Below are 27,062 nucleotides of genomic sequence, written 5' to 3'. Positions count from 1 at the left end.
AAAATAATCTCTAAGCCAGATACGATGTGGAACTCCTTAAGAGGAACTATCATCCAAGATATCTCTCGTGGGTCTACCTAGCATAGAGAAGCTGAAGCAGTGAGGTATGCTCCCCCAATGATGTAGCATTCTCTATATCTACAAATGGTGCCTCCTTTCAGGGTGTGGACATTTCTAGGGTGGTTCTCTCTGCTGGAGCCACCAAACTATCAAATGAGGGCTCTATAGTGGAGGGAGTAGTCAATGTTCTGTAGAACTCTTATGAGTGTATGCTAGTGTGTGGCTCCATGCCTCTACCTTGGGTCTATAAAAGTGGAGGGAGTAGTCAATGTTTTGTAGAACTCTTATGAGTGTATGCTAGTGTGTGGCTCCATGCCTCTACCTTGGGTCTATAAAAGATGCTCTCTGTGATGTTGTAGCTCCAGTAAGAAGAGCTTGAGACATCCCTAATTCGGAAAATCCATCACCTTGGATAGTAGCCCAAATCTCTCTTTAAACAGGCAATGGAAGTGCCCTTTGATCTCATAATACCATAGACATCTCCATAAGTAGTGCTCCTCTATCTTTGACTTGAGCTGACACAGTCGGTAAATCCTCTCCTCCGGGGGAGGAGAGCTTGTGTTGTATCTACCTGTCTTGATTCGTAGTCGGTATGAGGATGCATGGAGCTATCCAATGGTGCATTGTACACCGTGAGAAAAGTGTGCATCCTTGTGTCTCAGGCAAATAACAAAACCATCAAAGGATAAGTGTAGAAAATGCTTCTGATAGAAAGCCATCTTCGTCCCCAGATCCTTGATAGGTGTCACCCATGTCCTAGCTATGTGTATTTGAATAATGTCCATCTTGATGATGTGGTTCAGCTCCTGTCAACTGAGCTCCAAGTGAGAGCAATCCAAGATATATACTGTACTAGTGAGAGGTGATCCATGTGTATTCATAACCATGTCGCAGTCCGAGCATACCAAAACTTGGTATCTCCCTATAATGCTAGCTATCTAGATAACTCTAGTGCAAGCCAAGAAAACTTGTGCATTGGCAAGTTTCATAGCCTATGCAAGAAAGTCATTGTGTGGAAAAGGGCCTCCGTCACTATGGGTGGTGCTCCGAACTCTGTTGCTTTGAGGCCTTACTCCGAATCATCTGTGAAATCATCAATACTAGTAGTCTCTCCATCTGCTTCCATCGCTCATATATCTCCTCTCCCCTGGGTAGTGGCTAATCCTGGGTGACTCACCTCATGTCTCCTCATGCCCGAGAGAGAGAGAGAGAGAGAGAGAGAGAGAGAGAGAGTTTTTGCTACTCAACTGGTGAAACCATTGACGACTATGTTTCAGCAGGTTTGGGAAACGGGGTTCACGCCTTCCTCATGGAAAGAAGGTCTTATCAAACTGCTTCCAAAAGTTCCTTCGCCGTCAATGTTGAAACATTGGAGACCAATTTCTTTAATGGATTCGATGTATAAAATTTTTTCCAAAGTGATGCCGAATCGGCTCCACAAGCATATTCTAGCCATTATGCATCCTCTTCAATATGGTTTCATTAAGGGCCGAAACATTTTGCATAATATCTTAAATGTGCAAATGGCTATTGACTATGCAAAGCACTCTAATCAGGAAGTGGTATTGATTCAATTGGACCTGGAAAAGGCTTTTGATTATTTAGACTAGTCTTTCATTGCAGAACTTATGTCTACTATGGGCTTTGGTACTCGGATGTCCCGCTTAATCTATACCATTAGTGATGCGGCTTCTTCGCGAGTTATGCTAAATAGCAATGTTACCGAGCCATTTGTCCTTGCACGCTCTGTGAGACAGGGTTGCCCTTTGAGTCCTCTCTTCTTTGCCCTTGTGACTCATCCAGTTCTTTCGATGTTATCTTCTATGGCAGTTTCGACTCAGTTGACTGGATTGTCTCTTTCTTTTGGACAGCACTTCATTAGTCAATCTTTGGCTGATGACAACTTTATGATTTTGCGTGCAGACAAGGATAATCTTCGCAAAGCATTAGATGTTTGGACGCGCTTTGGTCAGGTGTCTGGTCTTCATATCAATCCTTTCAAATCAGCCATTCTCAGTTGCACGGAGTCAAATTTACAGTCATTGGGCTGGCAAGGACTGGTTGTTCCCCGTGGTTCCATTGCCAGGCATCTTGGGTACCCTTTGGGAGTTGATGTTTGGCCAAAGCAACTACTATAGTGGATTTCACAAAAACTGGCAGCCAAGTTTCTGTATTGGAAGTCGTAGGCTTGGCCCTTCCATGTTCACCTTAAAGTGGCTCAGACAATTATGTTGCCAATGCTTATATATTTCTTGCCATTGCTGCCTTGGACTACTACTACTTTGAATGCTCTTACTACTCAGTACATTCGTTTCATGTTATGGAAGGACTCCTTGCATGCGAGCATTTCATGGATTTCTTGGTCGCATGCATGTACCCCCAAATGCATAGGTGGTGGAGCTATTTTGGATGCCGAAACTCATATGCTGGCACTTCGTTGGTCTCTTTTTCGTGCCATGTGCTTGGATCATCACCCGTGGGTCGTTATAGCCTGTTATTTTCTTGAGGATCACGGGCTTGTGCATGGTAATACTCAAATTCGGAACTCCTGGTGGCATGTTCTTAATGCAGACTCTCGGTTTTCTAGTCCTTCCTCATTCCTACTTGCTCATTTGGTATGCTCTCGGAAATTGGTTCTCCAGAAGGCTCGATGGCATCCAACGAAGGACCGCTTACATACTAACTCTTTTCAACTGGAATTGTTGGCAGCCTCACGATTACTTTCTTGGGAAGGCAAATATGAGCTCAGACCAAAATTTAACCGCATGGCACGTTTGGGCTTGACTTCAGTTGTGCAGATGCCACCCTTGCCATTTGCAATGTGTTGATATCGTTTCCTGCAGCTAAGAGGCTTTTCAGAACCCCTCGTGGATACTGTGATTTATAGAAACAGCTTTTGCTAATGCTCCAGAGCAGACAACCGTTTCTTGCCCTTGCTTTGGATCCTTGGCAGGACTGGGACTTGCAGGTCGGTTGAATTTGGAAAAGGCCTCAGCTAACCAGGTGTATCATCTTCTGATTAAATATCATCAATGGCTGGTTACTAAAGCTAATATTGTATGGGGATTGCGTAAATATCAGTCATGGTGAAAGGCAACTGTGATGGAGGGTTGGTTGAACAAGACACCTTTCAAATGCAAGGTCTTTCTTTGGAGGGTGATGATTGGTGGTCTTCCTCTTGCTTCAGCCCTTTCCAAGCATCGAATCTCTAATGGCAATTGTTTATTTTGCACCGCCAGTGTGGAATCGGCCCGTCATCGATTTATTTCTTGCCCTCTCGCTAAGAATATCTGGTCACTCTTGTCAGCGGTTTGGCGAGCAGTGGTTGGTTTCTCACTAAGCCATTTTGATTGGGGTTTTTGTACGGCCCAAATACCCCACACGGACACACTCGCATATGAAGATCTTGTTTCACTTTCTTAGATACTGGGGCTGCTGGCACAATTGGACCACTCAGAATGCCTTTCTTTTTTATTCAACCTCTAATGTTCCCGGACATACTGCGAGGCTTAAAGATCTCCTACATTGGCACATAGATCTCATTCACCACTCTGACTTACTCCCTCGGGAGGACTTACTTCCCTGACATATGGCAATTTCCTCTACGTCTTTGCCATGACTTTTGTAACTCGATGCCTTAGAGCCATCGTGTATCTTGTAATCATGTAAACTTGTACCTTTTTTCGTAATTAATACAATTACTTTTTACGAAAAAAAAAGAGAGAGGAAAGGAGAAGAGGAGGGAGAAATTTAAATAAAGAGAAAGAGAGGCAACAAGCTAGAGCAGACGAAAGAGAAGTATCCATAATGAAGAGGATAACTACCTAGAGGCTACAGTGATAAGTAGGCACAAGTAAGAGAAAACCAAAAAGAAGCTAGAGCACATGAAGAATGCAACAGCAACAAAGGAAAAATCACGAGATTGTCCCCATGATGAAAACATCACAAGCAACGTCAATAAAAGAGTGTGATGTCACTTTTGTCTTCATCACAATGTGATGTCACCAATGCGAAATGTGATGAACGTGGCTTGTGGTGTGACAATATTTGACGAAGGGAACAAGACAATTGGGTCCAACTACCAACTGGTGTAATTTAACAATGTGATTGCTAACATGACAAGGTTATGTTTCTTTTCTCTTCTTCATTGGATTGCCTCTATTTCAGTCTCATCATATGATCATCTCTTATTTGTCATGACACAATTTCTCTACTCAACATCATCTCTACTCTCTATGGCGCGTGCCTAATGTCATGAGGACATGAAAGTTTATTGCTTTGCTTAGCATTTGATTAAAAGTCAATCAAATGTGCTAATGTGACTTACATATGTGAGGTGCAAGTTAATTGTTTCACAGTGTGGGACTCAAGATCTTGAGATATCAATTGGTACCAAAGGCGAAAACTATAATAAGTTATGCCTACTAGGTACTAGGTGGGGCACCCGCTGTTAGATTTGGGCATAGACCAATTTATTGGCAACTAGTGTCACTGACGATGTTAGAGACTAGGCATTAATCAATTAATTAATGTCAATCTAAGAGTCGATAATTGCTCAGGGATACTTGAAAAACAAATTAGCCTGGCTTATTTAATTATTAGCTGGTGAAATTGATTTTCTAACCACTAGAATAATTATTAAATTAATTTTTAAAATTAATATTTTGAAAATTAATTTAATAAGCTAAATAATGCTGGAAATTGGGATTAGAAGGCTGCCACTTGGCAAAACTTGCCTATGCGACTGGAAGAAACGTTTTTAGCAACTGATGAAAGTCTATTCCAACCATTGTTAGAGAGGAGGAGACTGTTAGAGGGCAAGAAAGGATGCTGATGTGATTTGCAGCCACCAAGGATCAGTCCTACAACATGTGACAACAATTTGGAGTCCTCCAAGAGTAGGTGACAACAACCCAAGGTCCTAGTATAGGTGAGAGCATACAGAAGGGGGCAAAGGTCTTTCGGGTAGTCCTAAGTTGTAGGTGACAACTTCCATGGCTGCTTGGGCAGGACAACAGCAATTTTTTAGTGTTTCTCACGATGAAACTCTTAAATTTCTCTCTCTACATCATTCTTTTTCATCTCCCAACCATCTCTCAGATTATCTCAGCATTTTCCAACAGTTTAGTCATCAGAAGAAGAGATTTCAATCAATCTCTACTATAAACCCTAATTTACAACAAAAATTAGGGTTTGACAGTCACATCAAGATGCATGCATAGAATTGAGAGCTTAGAACTTGAAATCGTGCAGTTGAAATTAAGGAATTTCAGGGAGATTCAAAAGGCCAGCTAGTCAATATGAGATTTGGGCTTGAATTTGTATTTCAAGGAGTAAGTTGAAAGCATATCCCCAAGCAAACCAAGAGACAACTGGTTTGAAGACTTACTGGTCAGGTTTGACAGTAAGAGGCACTTCGATTAGGGAAGGAGATTAAAGGATCTCAATTGTACTCCTTCCATTTGCAATATAAGATAAAGAAATATCACAAGGGGAGCTGGTTTTCGAGGCAACAATGTGCCCAATGTCCAAGGTTAAGCAATAAAATGTCAATTTTAAGTTTACATGAATTTTATACTCGCTATAATTAGTGTTTAATTTGGTAATTTACCACCCTAACCAAGAAGAAAGACTGGTTCCAAGGTTCCATTGCCAAGATACCATCAATTCCATTGACTTCGTGGGCTCGAGGCAATTAATTGAAGGTCCAAAGCTTTGCTCTAGTGCTGAAATTGTATCCAGATGAGCATTAGAGCAAGAATGTCTTCAAATAGTGAGATGGGATCAAGCAAAATGATGCCTCTTAATCTGAAAATTCACAAAGTCTTAGGAAAAATGCAATGCGAGATCTTGGACAAGGCACGCAGCATGGACAGTAAGCTGATAATGTTGGTTTAGACCAAAATGTGGGTCCTTCTAACCCTTTAGAAGCTAATGGTCAGCAAGAGAAAGAGAAATTTGATGACTAGTATAAAGATAATCTAAGAACAGCTGCTGAAATGTTTGTGCAATTGTCAAATGATCCTTAGTTCATGCGCTTTTTGAACCCCTTAAAGGAGAGCAATAAGGGCAAGAAGAGAAAATCATCTTCAAGAGCTTCAAGATAGCAAGATGTACTGAAGAAAGAGCCAATACAATAGCACGATGTTTCAAATGTGAGTAGTGAGCATAAGCAAATGATGCCAATGGGGCAATTAATGCATATGCAAGACCAACTTGAAAATGTCAATCCAATGCTTTTAGGGCAGCACAGCATGCATGGAATGATGGGGCAGCCATGATACGTTGGTGGAAGCACTAGTTTCCATGCTATGGTGGGTTAAGGACCACATATAATGATGTATAGCACAACTCCTTATCATATGCAACAACCAATATATGGTACATAAGGCCCAATGTATCCAAGTATGGCTAGTAATATGTATAATCCCATGTAGAGTAATGTTGGCATCATGCTAGGACACAAAGTGGCAAGTTTGGCAATGCATATATACAATCACTGTGTTTAGGACTCATGATATTAATGTGGTCATGCAAATGACCCATATAGTGTTGGTCATGAGGAAAATGCAACTATTAATGCATGCAATGTATGGGACAATGTATCTTGGTATGGCTAGTAAAATCCACATTCCCATACATAGCCACATTGCAATGGTCCAAACTATGCAAACAAAAATGTTTCCTAATGCATTTGGTATTTCTAGCATATTAGGTACACACGAGGGGCTAGTCAACTGGATGCAATGTTGCATATTAGATAAGTTATAATTGCAACAATATGAAAGTATAAAGCATCGCAATGCTTAAGGGAAAGAAAGGCCTATAATCTAGTGGAGGTTGGAGACAGATAAAGTTAGAGGTAAAGTTTCCATATACTTCTTGGTGAAGCTTTAGCATTGTTTCACCAATAGATGCAAAGTGGATGGAAGAGGATGACTCTGTAGACCATGCTCAGTAGTTGCAACTTTACCAAGATGCCTTTCAATTAGAGCCAACTTCGGTTCAAGCTCAGTTAGGTTCAACAAAGAAGGAATCTAGAACATTGCCTAGTGCTCAAGGGGAAGTTAACACTTCCACTCCACCAATTGTGCACAACTCTCGTATGTGGTGGATCTTAGATGCATTCAACATGCATCCAAGATATTGTGCTAGCAGTATGTTTGCCATGAGGTCACTACTCAATGTACTAGTTACTATGAGATGTATGCAGATCAGTATGGTTGTTACTACGGCTCTAAGACTATACTTCTGCATTAGTTTGGAATTAGCTCATGATCAGTTGGGTATGAGCTCTTGCCTCCATTTTGAGATCAAATTTGGATCAATTTCGGCTCAATTTGAGAACCATTTATGGTCACTTTTGTGATCAGTTTTGCATCAGTTTCTAATCAGATTTTGCAATCAGTTTGTGATTAGTTTGGGGTCACATTTGCAACAGTTTGTGATCAGTTCTAAGATCAGCGAGTGATCAGTTTATGCTCAATTTTCAATGGTTTACAGCTAATTCCATGGACAGTAGAATGTTATTAAACGCCATTCACAGTTTCAGCCATCGTTTATGCTGAGAATATGCTTTACTGTGGTTCTAAAGTCAAAACTCTTGAGAAACATGAGTTATGGATGCATCCAATGGGTTTCTAGCAACAATTCTAGACTAATTTTCAGTTTTATGTTATATATATATGCTCGGTAGATTTGGCGCCTATGGCATGGTTCAACAACAATGGCCAATGTTGTGACTGTGATGCCTTATGGAAATTCCAATGTAGTATGCTTTTCCTTTGAAAATGCAACGCAATCGAGGATGATTGCAAAGATTTCAAAGGGGTGGGTTGATCACAAGGATGTGAAATTTTATTCCTTTGCTTAGCATTTGATTAAAAGTTAATCAAATATGCTAATGTGACTTGCACATGAAAGGTGCAAGTTAACTGTTTTACAGTGTGGAACCCAAGACCCCAAGACATAGTTACCTGGAACGGGGAACGCGAATGGGAACGGGACCCCCTGGAACGGGGGGAACGTCCAAGGTCAGGGAATGGGAACGGGGGGAACGGCACATGTCTTAAGTGCCGCAAATATGCCCTGCATGACCCAAACTGCCCCAAAGAATGTCCCTCTAATTGCCCCAATACCCGTCAATGCATGAAATTGACCCAAATGTCCCAACATTGACTCGATTACCCCCATAGCTCCAAATTGCCTTGAATTGCCCCAATTATCCCAATTTCCCTTGAAATTAGACAATATAAATGGATAAATACCTTGGAATTGAGGATCGGCTGAAATTTGATTCTGATTTGCAAGAGTTGATAATGCATCAAATTTGAACTTTGCATGGACTCCTAATTAGATTGTGGGTTGTCTTGACACTTTGAATCTTCAACCCGAGAGAGAGAGAGAGAGAGAGAGAGAGAGAGAGAGAGAGAGATTAGTGTGTGCACATTAAACAATGGAGATGGGTGAATATGTGGTAGAAGGACTATGACCCAAGTTTTTTTTTTAAAAACAAGAAAAAACGTCAATTTTCAATAAACAGGCTTGGAACGGCCGTTCCAAACAGGGAATGGCAGGGGGAACGACAGGGAACGGTAGGGAACGGCAGGGGGAACGGCAGGGAACGTTCCCTGGCCGTTTCACCTCCTTGGAGGGTTTGGAACGCGTAAGGCCGTTCCTACAGGCCGGAACGGCCGTTCTCTGTTTCTATGCCCCAAGACCCCGAGATATCAGTTGGTGCCAAAGGCAAAAGTTGTAATAAGTTATGTTTAACAAGTACTAGGTGTTACCCGGTATCACATTTGGGTTTAGATCAATTTATTAGCCACTAACGTCAATGGTAACATTAGAGACTAGGCATTAATTAATTGTTTAATGTCAATGTAAGGATCAATAACTCCTCAGGGATAATTGGAAGACAAATTGGTCTAGCCAATGTAATTATCGACCGGTGAAATTGATTTTTTAAGCACTAGAATAATTATTAAATTAATTTTCAAGACTAGTATCCTGAAAATTAATTTGCTAAGCTCAACAATACTTGAGAATGGGATTAGAAGGCTGTCAGTTCACAAAACTTGCCCATGCAATTAAAAAAAACGTTTTTAGGGACTTGTTTTCCAGTCATTGTGGGAGAAGAGGTTGTTAAAGAGCAAGAAGAGGGTGTTGATGTGATTCCTAGCTACCACGGATCAATTCTACAACATGTGACAACAGTTTAGAGTCCTCCTGCAGTAGGTGATAGTAGCCCAAGGCCCTTCTCGTACAGATGACAATATATAGAAGAGAGCAGCAATCTTTTGGGTGGTCCTAACATGTAGGTGACAGCTTCCATGACTGTTTGGATAGGACACCAGCAATTTTTTGGGTGGTCCTAACATGTAGGTGACAGCTTCCATGACTGTTTGGATAGGACACCAGCAATTTTTCAGTATTTCATGAGATGAAACTCTGAAATTTCTCTTCGTGCAACGTACCTTGTCATCTCCTAGCCATCTCTTGAACTATCTCAACATTTTCCAGCAATTTGAGCCATCCGAGGAAGAGACTTTAGTCAATCTCTACTATAAACCCTAATTTACAACAAAAACTAGGGTTTGATAATCACTTTAGGATGCATGCTCAAAATTGAGGGCCTAGGACTTGAATTCTAGCAATTGAAATTGAGGAATTTCAGGGAGATCCAAGAGGCCAACTAGTCAATATGAGATTTGGGGCTGAATTTGTCTTTCAACATTTTTAATTTACGTGAATTTTATGCTTGCCAAAATTTGTACTTAATCACATTCTTTACCACCCTATTTGAGAAGGAACATTGGTTTCACCTAACACCCATAGCTCCAAAGTCCAACCTGCAATTCCTACTAGCTTGCTCATCATTGTCTTCATCTTTGTTATCAATTCAATTTATCACTCATCCAAGACTCTTATGGACTATATCCATCTCTCTCTCTCTCTCTCTCTCTCTCTCTCTCTCTCTCTCTCTCTCTCAACCATTGCATAGAGAGATCATTATGATGGTTGGGTTAGGATGGAAAGGCCATTGATCATGACAATAGCACATATGATTGGGAGTGAGCCCTCCATTCCATATTCAATTGTCAAAGTAGAGCTAGGGGCAATGCTTGTACTTACAGAGATACTCTTCAAGGTAGTGACTTTTTGGCACAAACTATGGGAGCTACCTCACCACAAATACTCTAGATTGTCACCAAGTTTATCTAGACAACTAGCAACAGAGAGCAAGAAGAACTATTGGTTTTCAAAGATGGCTATTTGAATGAGCCTACATGGTTTGGATATTTACCGTCTCCCACATTTTGACTACAACCTTGCACTATCAGCCAATCAAATTTGAACCAAGTGATCATAGCTCATATCTTGAGGATTGTGGTTGCGAGGACATGGATCCAACCAACTCCCAAGAGGATCTAAGATTAACTTCTACAACGGGAGTCACTTCATGAATCTCTTTGATGATAAATTTACTATTCAGCCACTGTACATGGGCACATCTCTCTCCCAACAACATACGGCCTACTATTGGACAGATTCGCACCTCCTCTCACAAGTTGCACATGGAGATAGGAAAATTAAAAAATATTCCAACAAAGGATAGGATTTCTCAGCTTTGTGACCAACAGCATGAGACAAATGAGCACTACATGTGTAGATATACAATACACTATGATATATGAGGGCAGTACCATTGACTCTTTCGTGATGGTTTTGTACCTCTTCATTGTGCTACAAAGACCAAAAATACTCTTTCCCCTAGAACTCCAGAGGTGCCACATGGCACTACTACAAGACAAGGGGCAGCTCACCCAAAGAGGGACCCACACAAAGAACAATGACAAACTTATTTCATAGATCAAACCTAACTGATACTACGAGCCTAGCAGAGACAAAGCCACAATGCCACGCACCCTACATTTGATGTTCGTCTAAGACACATCAAACAAAGCCATTTCACTTCGCCAGGCACGACAGCCCTGTCTACTAGGACCACGACTAGGGAGACCGCAGCACAACCGGACGATAGCCATCATACTGAGACACCAGAGACTCACTACTAAGCACATCAATTAAGCAATTAGGAACATATCATCGCTGACATCATCTACAAACCTTGAGGGATTACTTGCAACTTGTAGTCTCTGCCATACTTTCTATAGATACATAGTTGCCCGAAGTTTTGAAAATGACGAAACAGAAAACATATTTCGAAGTTGCAAAACAGAGTTTTCACCCGAGGCTGAAATGGCGAAACAAGGAAACAGATTTTACATCTATTTCTAGGAATATTTTAATATTAAACATATATAAATGGGTAATACCATTTATATATTGAACATCTACATAAAACCACTTAAATTCCTCAACAATGTAAAGAATACATGTGACTTTAAAAGAGATTTGACAACTATACATGATTCTACGAAAGATTTAAGACGACAAAGACTATAAAATCATAATTTATGAGTTTTAAAAACTTTCAAGATCAAGATTTAGTAGTGAGAACTTGGAACCTAATATAAAGACTTTAATATGCCCATTGCCATGGCCCATGAATATATGTCAAGATTCAAGACTCAACAATGAACAGCCATAGACTCATATTATATCATATAGACTCAAGAAACAAAGTACAAGGTAAACAGACTACATTGCATTAAAAATACATACAAGTATGATGTATCATGTATCAATGATCATATATCATTCACAAGTGATAAGCATCAAGATTCAAGTGATCACAATATCTCATCAAAATGCCAATGAACCATAAGCATGATCAACTAACAAGTCGTCTACAAAGTGCAAGTCTATGAATCATGATCCATCATCTAATGAAAGTCACTCAACATCATCCAAAGGCATGTCCTCTGCCTCATCCTCCTCAAAGCTACTAGCAAGAGCACTAGTACTACTGCTAGGGAAAGAGAAGATATCATCCTCCTCATCGTCGCCATTGGAGCTATGGAGGTAGGAGCAGCTGCATGTCGAAGTCAAGCTCCTCTTGCTCTAGATGACACATGACTAGACTTTGGGTCTGATGCACAGGTGCAAACATCTCCTCATAAAGCATAATATAGATGTCTATCTCCTCCTCTGGAATGGTAAGAATGTCCTTCACCTTTTCTATATCAATTTGATCTACATTTACCTACTTTGGCACAAGTGCGTGACTTGAATTTTCAATCGAGCGCAAGTTACACTGGCGAAAAACCGGTCTCTTAAGCTGGGCAATCTTCAACTTATTTATCTTTTTTGTGTGAAACAAAGCCCATGTGCTCCAATTTCTTTACAGTATCACTATGACAATCTTGTGAGAGAATACACATAGCCATTCTTTTTTGCCAAATTCCAATAAGATTAGAAATTAGAATCAAAATTTAAGATTCAAGAATTATTAGCTAAATTCAAGCCCTAAAACAAAAAAACTAGAAGAAATTCAGCATACTTATTTCTGTTCATTAAATTTGTTTACTTAGCAAAGCCAGAGCACAATTTCCGTACTTCTCCCACCAAGACACGAGCTAGAGCTGTGTCTCACATAATTCTACCGTGGGGCATGCAAATGAAAGAGTATGATTACGAAACTTGAGGAGATCATTCTCAAGTCACGTAATAATGGAAACATCTCCATCAGTCCACTTATTAAAGTAATCTAACAACCCCTCTTTACTTGCACATTGATCCTTGCTACACCAAAGGGAATGTAAGCAATGGGCAACAGCAAGGATTGGTTTGTGAAACCAATTCCATCTCATGTTTCACACCATGAATCTCATGGACCCTATGGCATTTATGAAAGTTAACCCCCATATTGATATAAATTATGAATCACAATAGATTCTAAATATGATTAAAAAAGACAAATTAGAATAAATGGTTATTCATATACTTACTTATCTTAAGAGAAGAAGATGTTTCTCTCTAACACCTCTCCAATCTTATCCATATATTGATATAAAAGGCCTAGAGTGCTTCCATCCATGTCAATGATCCTCAACATTGTGTAAATAGAAGTCACAGATTTCGCCAATGCGATAGCATCTTGCCAATAAGCCTCATCCATGACATTTCTGATAAATATCAAAGCCTTGACCAATATCTCTCATCCCATGCAGCCCACTCTCTAGAGACAACCATTCTCATGAGGCTTTGACAGAGTCTAACAAGTCTCTCCACAACCATAAATATATCACCAAAACGAGTGGTATACCTTCAAAATATCCAAATCTCTATTTTTCCAAAATATAGCATGCACTCTAGGCCTCTTTGTGACAAATTTTACCATGTTTCTAGCTCTCTTGAAGAGGTCATCTATCTATCCAACCTTTTCTAAATCCTCCATAACTAGATCCAAACAATGTGACGCACCACATGATCTTAGAGAACTCTCTCTCTCACAAAGCACCCATAGCCACACACATACTACCATTGTCAATGATAACCTGCACTACATTACATGTACCAATCTATGGCATGCAAAAACATGGTCCCTTTGCAAGAGGATATCAAGATGTTATACGCATTCCTCCTCATTGCATTTGTCCATCCATTGAAAAAGATAGTGCAGCCATATTTTTGCCTAGTCGTCAAATGCTACATCTCTAGCTCTACAACTTATTTCTCTCCAACAAGCTCACATGTGCGGGGCCCTCCCACTCATATCCAATCTTACTGATGGCCCTGATGGTCCGTTTCCATCTCTTTGGGCGTGCAATATGGAAAAGGATGGCGCACTGTATAAATAATTTCATGATCTGAGGAGTAGCCTTCGCCTTTGCTTGCTTTTGAAAGGCTGTTGTAATACTTGTCCTTTCCAATAATCCCCTTGCTGCCCCACTAGTACGTGCACCTGTTGATAAGCTACTACCACCTTGCATACCCCTAGGATGTGGCAAAGGGATCCGTGAAGCAACTAGACCCTCAACAAATGCACCTACACTTGCCTAAGTCGCCTTTGTATCTGCATCCAGAGAGATATTGGTACTAACAAAAGCAGCAACATCTATACACACTCACCTCTTTTGGGCACTACCACCCATGATAGGAGGTGAAATGTAGCACGTGCACTTTATCATGGAGTATCATCCTCATTTGCCACACTAACCACAAGGCATTGTCGCCTCCAATGCTCTAAACCAACAAACACATCATCAAGCACATCAAGGCAATTATGAATAACCTTACAACTAACACGAGCAAGATGATCCTTCACTTGTGTAATGCTCTCCGTGCATATGACATGGCAATAGTTGCATTCCCACCGCTTCAAGCAACCGCTAGCTCCATAGTTGCTGATGATGCGCATGTGGCTCCAAAATGTATCCTTCACCATGGCTTTTCGTTGCTGGAAATAGAGGAAAACAGCACCAAAGTTGGGGAAAACCAACTTCAACCAGTGTGGACAGCATAGAACAAAAAGAGGAGAGGGATTGCTTGCTGGAAACACTAAAAAATGGCTCCAAAACTGAGGGAGAAGTGCTGCAAATAGTGTGGACAAGAAAGGAAAAGTATTGGGCAGCTGAGAGATGAGGAAGTTAGGGTTGCAAGGTTGTAGACAGCAGTAGGAAGAGTGATCAGCTGAGAGAGAGGGTGGAGAGCAGAGGAAACAGGCCGAAAACTGACCACCAATAAGGTGAAATGACCAGCCCATCCCAATACTAGTATTCCCCTGATTGCCTGAAACGGCTGTCCTGAAATGCGTTTTGAGGCAGCCCGAAATGCTGTTTTGTGTAACTATGTATAGATAGTAGAGTCAAATTACTCTTCCTTTTCATTCTATCAATGGGACAACACTAGACATGATTGTACTCTAGTATTGTCCTGATGCACACTTATTCTCAGCATTGTTTCATGGGCCACTTATTTTACTGTTATCTTTATCTCATTGATGAGATGACGTTAAACATGGGTGTGCTCTAGATTTTGTCTCATAGGCCACATTGGCCATATGTAGACATTAATCTCTCTCTCTCTCTCTCTCTCTCTCTACCAATCGCCGCCTAGTATCATCATGGCAACCACATCCCGAGCATGAGGCTACCACTCTTGCATGGGTAGTCATCATGGCAGAAGAAGTAAAAGATCTAAGGAATGGTCTTGGGCGAATGAGGTGGATACTTCGCTTGTTTTTGAGACTTGACATTTCAAGAAAATGCAAAGAAATGAGAACTTAAAACTTGAATATGACAACTACTCAAAAAAGTATAATCATGAGCACTTAAAAGAAATGGACATAAATTCAAGTTTGAAGATGTCTCCTCCCCTCCCAAGGAATATAATTTTGCTCAATCCAAGTCTCTTAGGGAAGAGCTTAGTTACAAGCAGTCTAAGAGTGAGAAGTTTTTCTCACTCGCAGAAGATCATATGAAAAGTGTACAAGCACATATGCATCAACTACTATGCAATAAAAACAATAGATTTCTTCACAACATAAGAGTTGGAGGAAAAATTAACCTTTCTCCATTGTTGATTCTGATTGCCCTTGGTAGATTGCCCTTGGTAGGACTAGGATCTTGCAAGGTGTTTGAGCCTTCAGTCCTCTTTAGTTAATCAGATTTGTCATCTCATGATTAGAGACCGCACATGGATCACCACCAAAGCGATTCCCTTTGGGGATTACACAAATCTAAAGCCAGGTGAAAATGGATATGTTGGTCAATAAAACAAACGTTTAGTTGCACTTTAAGCGGTTGTCCTTGCTTTATGTCCTACATAAGGAGGATCATGACTTTCTTTAAGTATCCTCTATCGAACAAGAAGAGTGACACAAAGGAAACTATTCATTAAAAAACAATCGTCTTTGATGAAATAATTTGGATGAGAGTCTCCGTGCTATAAATTTACCCAAATTGCTATAGAATCAATATCTTGGTCATATATATTCATAGTCACTTGAAAATCTTCATGATGAGTCATTGTCATAATTGTGATACAAGGCACTCTAAAAAATACATCACCAACCATATTATGTTTTTTAGGGGTGTAGATAATTTGATCATAAAACACAAACAAGAATTTCTCTAATCTTACATGTTTCTCCTGTAAATGCTTTTGAATCTAAAAATACTTCAACCTTTGGTGATTATTTATTACAAGAAATTCATTGCCTAAAAGTTAGTGTCTTCATATCTTCAAAGCATGAACCACAGCTAAGAGCTACCTTTTATAATTGTCATACATTTTCTCCACATCATTTAGATGAAAACTTTCAAAATATAGCATGGCCTTCTTGATTAATGATTACAATCCAAGGAGCAGATTGGAGCAAGTAGCAATTCTAGAAACCATTCAGGTAATATTTCGCTTTGCAGATGCTCACCTGAACCCCTCCGAGTATGCCTAAGGTGCAAAATGGGTATTAACTATCTTTGGACACGGTTGCCCTAACCCTAGAAGTGCCCTCGGGCCTCAATAAATTCGCACTAAGTCACTTCATGAACAGTATGACCAACACTACTAGTATCCATTCAGGTATCTAAGGATACATCACACTTCTTGCACATAAAATATATTAGGTGCAATTTTCTTCAATGTGACTCCCGAGAGGGGAGGAAACCTTGTGGTAAACAATGTACTACTACATATTAGGTGCAATTTTACTCCAACGTCACTCTTAAGAGGAAAAGAGCACTCATGGTAAAGGATGTAAGGCTACATGCCTTCTCTTCAGCGAGCACAACCTTTACCAACAATTAACACTCTCGCATTTGTGACACCATCAAGCTTCCAAGTATCACATCCACCATCTAACTTCAGCTAGTCACACATCTTCTATTTCAAATGCATCTGCTCCAAGAACATCTTTTGGCCATGAATCTATGGATTCTCCCAAGTAATAGCACACTCCATAAGGGTCCATTTTCCTGCTTATTTATAGCAAATCATTTCCGTATTTATTTGCAACAAGTAGGGTTGCTAGTATCAAAGGTATGATTCGCTAAGGTACAATAGAATACACTACTAATTGGTGCCTCAAGATTTCATAAGGTACGGTATGATATCAGTACGGAAAATAAAACTTGGTTATTTTGAACTACAAATTATAGAACACATGTTTAGAGCTAAAATAGCAATGTGACTCCAATTAATAGGATGAATACATGAGGGTAATAAGGCAAAACTGCATGCCCAAGATGCTCACTCTGCTACAAGTAGACAGATGGGATTGTAAACACAATACATCACACATCATACAAAAAAGTGAAGTGTAGGGTGGATGAACAAAGAGGTTCTTCATTCTTGTGTCTGTGTGTTTGAGAGACTTGGCAATTTGAGCAAACATCACGCTTGGAAGTTGGAAGATATTATATAGTCCAATTTGTTGAGCTAAAAATGCATTAGCTTTACTTAAACAACCCCAAAACTTGCTTAATTAATGAAATCAGTGTTTACACACCAAAAGTCTTGACTCTCATCCATGTTAAAAGGCTGCAAATGCATCAAAACAAACTGAATACAATGCACATACTACATAGAAAGCTCCAACACTACATCATGGAAATGTCCTCAAAAGGTCCATAAGGGCTAGACCAGAGTCTAGACTCCACAATGAAACGTGATCTAAGAGTCAAAACTCCTCATCAGATTATGATGATCACGATGCACCAAAAGAGAGCAAGTCTCAATCCATCAGGACATTGCCCTCATCGTCATACTCAGGCTCTGCCACCATCAGGGGCACATGTGATGATGCGAAAGATGTATCATGAGATCCATGTGCTACATCATCATCTAATGGCTCTCTCGAAGTATGAATGAGAGTGACAGCCTCATTCGCCCGAGTCCGCTACGTACGAACAAGCAACTTTCCTCGACGAATGCTTCTCCATCTAGCGCTCTCTGAATCTGCAGCCCCCTCACACGAAGGTATCACCAAAGCCCATGAGCGTGACCTCGTGACACGGCGATCGATGCTCTCTAACTCTCTATGAAGGAGTCTTATAATATCTGTCTGCTTGTCTCTGACACGCTGCTCCACATCATCCTCAGTGGAGACTAGCACCATCTTCACACGGGTCGGATCTACCTATGGAAAAGCAAAATCTGACAAGTCAGAACCACAAGAAATGACTTAATTATATTGAAATGTGTCAAAAGACGTATGGCATCGGACAGTTAAATATACCTGCTTGGATGTCCCCAAAGCATGATAATCTCGCACGAGCTTCGTGTTAGCTCAGAAATACACTAATTGCTCCAACTGAGCGGTACTAAGTCGATTGCGGATCTTCCAAGGAGTAGGCGCTTCGATTGCGCTCACAAGCACCAGCATAACAATCCTACGATCACGAATCACAATACAATTTTGGAGTCAAAACCCTTAATGAATGAAACTTTAAAGATGGATGTCATTGTGAAAGAGTCAAGAGTATCAGCGAGAGGATTCGAAGAGCAAGATGAGTCAGCTTTGGAAGACCTTGTCTTCCATAGCTCCGCCACCACGTGAGAGGAAATTTCGTCACCTCCTCTCTCAAAAACACCGTTCTAGCAAAGGATGGTCCTAGATTGTTCATAAAACTCACCATCTATGCATCAACCTCAAGTTGCCCATCCTCGTCGTACATTATGTTGATGTACTGGTCTTTCTGCGAGAGTAGAGTGCTCTCACTAAACAACTCTAGCTTCTTGTTAAAGGGATGAAGCAATGCAACCATCCCATGAATGGGACAGCTCATAAACGTCCATCGCCGTTCTACAATAGCCAAGATGTCCCCCCAGCTACAAATTACAAGCCAACATTCCAACAGTCATTATATAATATAACTTTAAACATATTGTTGCAATTTGCATATTATTTAATATTAATATAATCAGCCAAGAACAATATCCAAGTGTACACTCACCAAGACTCCGTCAATGTTGTACAGACAGCAATATGGCGCTTCATCTCCATGAAGAGATGATAAACCAATCTAAGAGTAGAGCCCTCCATATCTGCGACTCGGAGGAGAACATGGATAGGCTGCAATGCCACTGTCAAGCTCTGTACCTCTATCCAAAAGGCCTTGTCAAGCACTTTCTGTTGAATGTATCTAGTGGCCTCTATCTGCACATGGTGCATAAAACTCCATTTCGGGTCCACCACAATCTGTAATAATGGGCAAGACCACGAATATATAAGAAAACCTAGTCTTCGAGGGTCGCACCATATCAAGTGCACTATGGCTCCTGAAGATGACCAAAGCTTAATGTTTTCTTCGAAAAACTGTAGTAATCTTTGTGGCATCTACAACATGAAGTTGCACCCATGGCAACTTTCCAATATCCTCCATCAGCAGGTCCAAGCAATGTGCAGCACAAGGAGTCCAAGCAATGCGAGGAAACTCTACCTCTACCAATTCACCCATACGCTTGCAATTTGAAGCATTGTCTGTCACCACTTGGGCCACATGCTCTGGTCCAACATCCAAAATTGCCCTGTCTGATGTGGTGATAAATAAACTCAGCACTGATGGATTCTCCTGCCTTTCCTGCATCCACAGCCCGCAAGAAGTATGTGCCAAGACATGAGGACACCAAAATATTGATAATGTGTCGTCTACGCATATCACTCCAGCCATCAGATATGATGGTGCACCCGGTACGCATTTTGTTATACTCCACCCCGGACCACGAGTTGGTGTGGCCAACCTCTGTTGTGGCCCTCACCATTCTCTTCCATTGATCAGCCCTCAATACATTGAAGGAGATGTTGCACTCCACAAGAGTGCGAGCAATCTCCATCTCAGCCACTTTTTGTCTCTCTTTCACCAACGAAAGAGATCACATGCGTGAAGGCAAAGTGCTTTGTCTCAACACATGTGCATCATCATCCTCATCAACCTCCTGCATGACACAGGCCCTCTTTCTACCCCCTGTAGGCTGGCTATCCTGTGTGGAAAAATCACCCATCTCCCCCACAAGCGCATCATGAAGTGCATCTTAAGTGTATTGGCTGCCCCTTACCTTCTTTGAACCCTTCGCTGTTGATGAATTCTCAGCAATGAGCTTGTCTCTAATATCCTGCGGCACCTGCTTGCACCCACCACAATTGCCGGTGGTGCCAATACTTGTCAAGTGTATCACGACGCGTGTCAGAACCAACTTGGATCGGCATATCAATAACATGGATGACATTGGTGTGCTCCTGCCAGTAGGGGTTGCATGGCTTCAGCATATTGGATCCTGGAAGCTGTGTGACAAAGAAAGAGAGAGACAGAGCTTAGAGCATACTCCAAAGGAAGAGAGAGAGAGAGAGAGGGAGAGGGACTCGGGAGGGAGCGAGAGAGAGATGAGATTAATCATGTAGTACATTGGCCGCTCGCGGTTGTGAGAGAGAGAGAGAGAGAGAGAGAGTACAGTACGAGACAGAGATGCATCATGAGGGACCAAGGCCATGAGCGCGAAAGAGCATGAGAATTACCTAATTGCAATCTGCACTGTGCAGAGACAGAGCGAAACAAAGCGCTGCATGTGAAATTTTAAAATAAGCCCAAATTCGTATATTGAAGGTCAAAAAGGGATTTTCAAAAAAAAAAAAAAAAACATACGGATTGATCCGTATGCGTATGGATCCGTACAATACAATCCGTACGGTACATGTCGATCCGTATGTACGTACAGCTACAACCTTTCAAAAGACGGTGGCAACTTCCATGGCCGTGGGCTGAGTACCAGGCTCTCTTCGATGGCACCACCAAGGCTATCTACCTGAGCACTTTACTTCCCATGTTACTCTCCCACCATTGTCTACTACGACAACCAGAGTGCCATTGCCCTTGCGGACAATCCGATCATTACACCACGGATACGGCATATGGGAGTCCACTTCCATTTTTCCATAGAGTTTTTGCCTACATCCGACAATTTTGCAAATATTTTAAGTACCTGTTACCAAGGATCGTTTTGGGTACATCCTCCCCTACTTCTTCAGCTTGACGGGAAGAGGGTGCTTCCCACTTACTTTCCCTTCAAGTTCGAGAGGGAGCGGCTTCTACTCCTGCCACTAACAGTGATGATGCTTACAGCTTTTTTGGCATTCATATGTTTATTGTATTATGGGCATTTGTAACTTCATCCGCACTATCAGGATGACATGATTGTAAAAGGGCGCTTGGGCAAGTGAACAATTCCCCTACGAGGGCATTGTCCAAGTGGCGCCATTGCATTGCATCTTACGTGAGTATGGTATCTTGCATCACCCTTTGCATTACCCCATGCATTGGTATTTTTTTCATGTAAACATGCATCTGTGAGCATTTATCCATTTTCGATCTTCTGGAGTGGTCGACTCTGGATCCACCATAATTGTGGTATTGGCCATGGCAATCTCCAAGGCAGTTTTTTCGTTGCTTGCTTTGCTTCTCTTGCTTGCGTCGCATATTTGCTATATCCCCACCTTACCCTTATTCTTCTTCATTGACACCCAATACTGGTAGGGATAGTATGCTTGTTTTGTGAAGGTCTTGGGTCGACCATCCTCTATCATTCTCCTGTTTGGGGCACGGATAATCAATAGGACGAAAACTGTTTCGAATCCCTACTTAATGCTAAATCTGTCAAATTCAAAGTCCTCAAAAAAAAAAAGTCCATAACTAATTCCATCCGCCTTTCTAGGTCTTGATAGGCCACTGGGCAGCCGACGTGCACCTTTTGTTCAATGCCCCGTCCTCTTTGAGCTAATCCCAGGCGACTGTTGTTCCTGCCCCAACCTGCTGTCGTACAACCTGCCACATCATCACTGCCTTTGTGTTTGCTACTGCAGCTGTTGTACTGACAATTTTCTCTCTCCTCCAGTTGGCACCGTCTCCTATAGGCTGTCACTTGGTGTCCTACCTGCATTTGACAGATTTTCTCTCTGCTGCTATCGTCTAGCATCTATTGTCTGTGTTTCGTTGTTTTCTCTCTCATCAGTCTGCATTTACTGCACATTCTCTCTACTCACTGCCGTGTGCATTAGATCCAGTTTCTCACTACTACGTTTGTTGGTGTTCGACATCCAGAGGCTGCCTTGCTGCAATTCCGGATCCGTTTGGATTACGACACACTCTCCGGCTCATTACCCCTACCCTGATCCTTGAGATACAAGAGTTCGAGGTTCAATATTCATTCATTGCATAGTGTGTTTGATGTATGAGCATTGTATATTCAGCAGTTATATCACTTAATTTATTTTCTGAGTTCATTGTCTCTGAGTTACCCTAACCCTAACTATGTTCTTTTATCAATCTGTGCTTTGTCGTACGATTGTTATTTGTGCTTCTGCGTTAGATTATTTCATTACACAATCTTCATAGGCAAAAAATATCTTTTTTTTGTACGAATTGGTACGGATATGTACCGTACATTATAGTGCAAACCATACAAAACAAACCAGCCCAATTGTAGTACAAATGCAACTATGGCAACAACCCCGAGAGGACTGCGATTCACTCCCTTCACTGTGCAGATTCCTCACAAGTGCTACTGCCTAATTTAGACGGGACAGTATGGTTACCCTTTGAGCATCAACTCTACTATATCAACTTTTCTTCTCATAGCATGATTTAATGTATCATGATAATGTTCTTCTTGTGTTTCTAAGTCTCTTTTCTCTCTCAATGTTTGTCGTACACACACTATGTTTCTCCCTACAAATCCTACTATCTCTTTGGTCTCTCTGTTATTTTCTTGACATGGTATCAGAGCATACCCATTTTCTTCACATGGTGTCAGAGCCAAAGGTGATTAATGAGCCACAACAATCCTCTGCATAAGGCAAAGGCAAGTTGTGGACTCAGTATCATGTACTAATTAGACCCTTCATTTCCACTACATCATCAGGAGACAGAGATACCCTTCTCTTCCTCTTCCACCCACCCTCCCTTTATAAGTTGACACTCCGATGCTATGACTTCACACGCAGGTGGACAAACCACTAAGTGCTCCTCTTCCAACATCACTAGAACCCCCATCGATGCTTTGCTCACATGGACCTTTGCTCCCTATCACCCCCTCCGGAAGTATATGCATCTATCCCCATGCACTCATGCCACCCCTCCCTTCTAGGCCACAAAGTGTATTCTATATTAGCTTTCATATTTTTATGCTCAAGACAATAAGCTGCATCTGATGCACACTAAGCCCTTTCAAGCCACAAGAGGATCAACTATTATCACAACCTCCTTACAACCACCACCATGCGCTACGGAGATTGCTTCTATTTCTTCTATGGTTTCAGAAATGCTACCTCCATAACCCGCGGTTCTATAATCCACTCCATCGAGAGACAGTGATTGTTGGACACCGTTTCCTTGATAGTTTGCTCCTTCATGGCTGTCCGACACCTTTCATTACTTTGCTCCACCATCCACTCCACTGAGAGACAATGATTATTGCCCACTCTTGCCTCAACATGAGCCTCACCTTTCCCCATCCTCGACTACTCAGATTCAAGAGGCCACCTCTAGGAGTTCTTCGACATCTTCGTTACCCCAAATACCTTCTTCAGAACAAGTGGCAACACTCCCTCATCATCAGTTGATTCAGAGTTCGTGATTTATGAGTTTTTAGATTCCCTCTCTCTCACAAAGGGGGATTCAAAGGGGGATATACTCTCTTTGCCCTTAGTGGAGGCTTCTACTTCTTCAACTTCAAAGAGGGCCCTTGCAACTAGTGATCATCTTCTTCATCCCTAATGACATCAGAGAACTACGGTTCGCTCCCTCGATAAGCTGTCCTTAACCTTCCAGTGATTACTTCATTACCACTGCCGGGAGGACTACCTTTCACTCCCTTCACTGTGCAGATTCCCCACAAGTGTTGCTGCCTGATTCAAACAAGAAAGTGCAATTATCTTTTGAGCTTTAGTGCCGCTATATCAGCTTTTCTTCTCATAGCATGATTTAATGTATCATCATTGTGTTCTTGTGTTTTTAAGTTTCCTTCTCTCTCAATGTTTGCTGTACACACTCTCTGGTTCTCCCCACAAACCCTATTGTCTCTCTGGTCTCTTTGTCAGTTTCTTAACATGGTATATCAAAGCATACCCATTTTCTTGACAGCATCCACTTCCACATCCCAGCACTCTGACATATGGCCCTTTGCTTATGTTTACACAAGGGACTAGTCCCATTGAGTCTTCCAAAAGTTAAGATGAATGGCACCCCCATCAAGAACACATACTGGTGGCTGTCCAAAAGATATCAGCCTGTCTTTGCTGCAAGTCTGCCATTGCCTTCAATCTATTCATGATGAATTGATAGGGTTCAAATCTTCTTCAACAACATTTGGGTCATTTTCGCACACAGAATTTAGGGTTTGTCAGCTCAGAGATTCCAATTTTCAAGTCTGATTTTAGGGTTTTCTACAACTACACAATGGAGGGAATGGCTGAGGAATCCAAGGATGGCAGAGAAAGCTGAGGGCTTCCATTTGACACAATTAAGTCTGATGGCTGATTGATCTATCTCTATTCCTCATAATAGACGTGCTTTGAGCAATAAAAAACTTCAGCTGGAAGAGAGAATACAGCTCTAGAGATGGCTGCAAATCTGCAAACTGTTATCTGGCTATAGCTTCTCCAAGCACCCAAAGACCATGAAAAGAATAGAACCAAAAAACTAATTTTTCAAACCCCTAACTGATTTTGTCTTTCATCATGGCTTGACACTTTACAGGCAATGCCAGGCATGCAAGTGCCAAGTCTTAGGAGGAAAATGAGTTTCCTAAATCATTTGGACCATGGTTATCCTAAGGTTCGAGAGAGAGGGATGGACATCAGCATTGATAACTAAACTCTGAAAGTTGGCTTTGATCTAGGAAACCTTGAATTAAGAGCTCATACAGCAGCAAAACCACAGGATATGAGGATGCAGCCACAAATACTTCCTTGTTTTAAGAATGGAAGTCATCTGTCTACTAAAACACTGATGTTATCAGTAGATGGCACATTATTACAATGTAATTTTCCTTTCCTTTCCAATCAAATTTTTTAGAAGAAGTGGATTTTACATGCAAATGATGGACATCATGATATAAACAAGTGGAAGGCTAACAACCTGTCTTTGGCACCGTATCATGGCAGGAAGATCTATGTAAGGTAACTTAGCATCTATTTTGCACTCCATAAGGGTCCCACCATCATAATCTTTGATATAACTGCATAAGAATTTTAATCGCCTTTAGGACCAAAATCCAATGGTCCTAAACATGCCATGTTAACCAGCACTGAAATTGTACAAATTCTCAATATGCAACTTTCTGAAGTACTCATATCCCTATTTTGAAAACACACAGAGAATGGTAAGTGATTTTCAGCTTTACTTTAATATTTATTATCAAACCCATATCAACGGCAATAAGGTTCATAACAACACTGTTTTCTTGGCACTTTTACCTAATCTTTAGAGAAGTACAGAGTGCAGGATTTCCAATTTTCTTTTAAAACAGAGACACCAATTTCAGAAACTAAGGAATGTCAAAAAGTTAAGCTTGCTGCTTCAAGATTCAAACTCCACACCTCATCAATACTATGACTATCCTTGAGGACAACTTTTTGAAGCAAGTCAACAGAACCCTTAACCATTCCCCACACCCTGAGAGTTGAAGTATCCATGGCGAAGAACCATGATCAGGGTTCAGAATAATTGGATATGTTGCCAAAACAAAGTTTATGCGTGAGGCCAAGTCATGGAAGGGATCAGGGAAACCTAAGTCATGACCAACAAAGAAGGGGAATCCTACTTCGGAAATACATCAACACTAAGAGGGTTGCAGTGTTCCAAGGATAAAAGTTTGATCATCATCATAGATCTACAAAAAAAGCTCCACACAATAAGCAAGGATAGAACTCCATTTGAATACTAAAAATAGAACTGTCTGTGTCCCAAATGTGACTTGAAAGCTCTAGTCTCCAATCTAGAGTGCATTTTATAATGCAATGTCTTTCTAGACTAAGGAGTCAGGACTACTTGCAGGCTTCTGTGTTTGAAACGCCATATGTGAGACCAAATGATGAGAGATTAACACTGAGCAGTCCCCCCCCCCCCTTTTCTTTTTCACAGGCCATGCACCTCTCCAAAAGACCCAGTGGACCTAGGAACATCTAGCTTGTGTCGTTTTACTTTTGGTTTCTACCCAGATAGAATCATTGTAGTACCAGTAGTTTTACTTTTTGTTTCTACCCAAATAACATCATTGTAGTACCAGTGCAGATTTCTCTTTTAGTAACAAGGGCATCATTCTTTTTAAGAGTGGCCAACCTCAGAGAACATAGGTTGGTCTTTTTTTATTTTTTTCTAGCTGCTCAATGGAGTGCAGACTCTTTCATTCTATTTATAGTAGTCACCATTTTGGAAAAAGAAAATAGTGCGACTGCAGTCTTGGAGACTATGATTGTGATGAAGAAATTGTGCCTATCCATGCATGGCATTTACAAACCCTTTAGCTGGTATTATTGAGTTCAAAAGTGATTTCCTCCAGCAAAGGATAACCCTCAGGAAAACTGGAAGTTGACTATGTATAAATTAGAAAATATGTTCTCAGATGGGTAATGTGTAGTCATGGAAAGAGTAATGGTATAAACCTTACTGCAGGAGACAGTAAATGGTCTAACATTGAAATATTCATGAAGCCATGTATCACCTATGGCTGAGCAGTACCAAGCAATTACCATTTCACAACTGGCACCACATGTCAAGTAATGCTAGAATGTTTGTGACAAGGCAGACAACCTTTGGGTTGAAATCGACTTATGATCAGAGAAATGGCTACATGCACATTATAAAAATCTCTAATGTCACTCAGAAAGGGTACCACTGTTTAATATGCCAGTCGATTCCCCACAGTCACCATGCCTCAAATGTAAGCACTTGAAAGACGGTGCCGTATCACACCAAATTGCAATCAGGCATACAGTCGGGAATTTTGTGAACAGCACAAGCCCAGAAGATTTGGGCTCCAAACAATCATAAGGTCAACACACACAAGCAGCTGAAGAAAAGGCTACTACTATACACAAGAGC

At 41.1% G+C, this 27,062-nt stretch overlaps 1 protein-coding gene and 1 pseudogene across 1 annotated transcript in view; both read right to left on the bottom strand.

Moving 5' to 3' along the window:
• Positions 1 to 27,062, bottom strand: part of LOC148008376 (histone acetyltransferase GCN5-like) — an 81,635-nt gene that overhangs the window by 33,867 nt on the left and 20,706 nt on the right. Inside the window, exon 4 of the mRNA XM_087674266.1 lies at positions 25,098 to 25,197. Within this exon, the coding sequence (XP_087530392.1) occupies positions 25,098 to 25,197 (100 nt within the window). The remainder of the gene's footprint in view (positions 1 to 25,097; positions 25,198 to 27,062) is intronic.
• LOC148008377 (uncharacterized) lies at positions 17,648 to 19,888 on the bottom strand (annotated as a pseudogene).

Source organism: Lygodium microphyllum, unplaced genomic scaffold (genome assembly GCF_053477565.2).
Source record: "Lygodium microphyllum isolate KBCC unplaced genomic scaffold, Lygodium_microphyllum_v1.1.10 scaffold_154, whole genome shotgun sequence".
NCBI classification, from domain to species: domain Eukaryota; kingdom Viridiplantae; phylum Streptophyta; class Polypodiopsida; order Schizaeales; family Lygodiaceae; genus Lygodium; species Lygodium microphyllum.
Note: the sequence above shows the minus strand (reverse complement) of the source record. Positions and strands in the feature narration are given on the sequence as shown.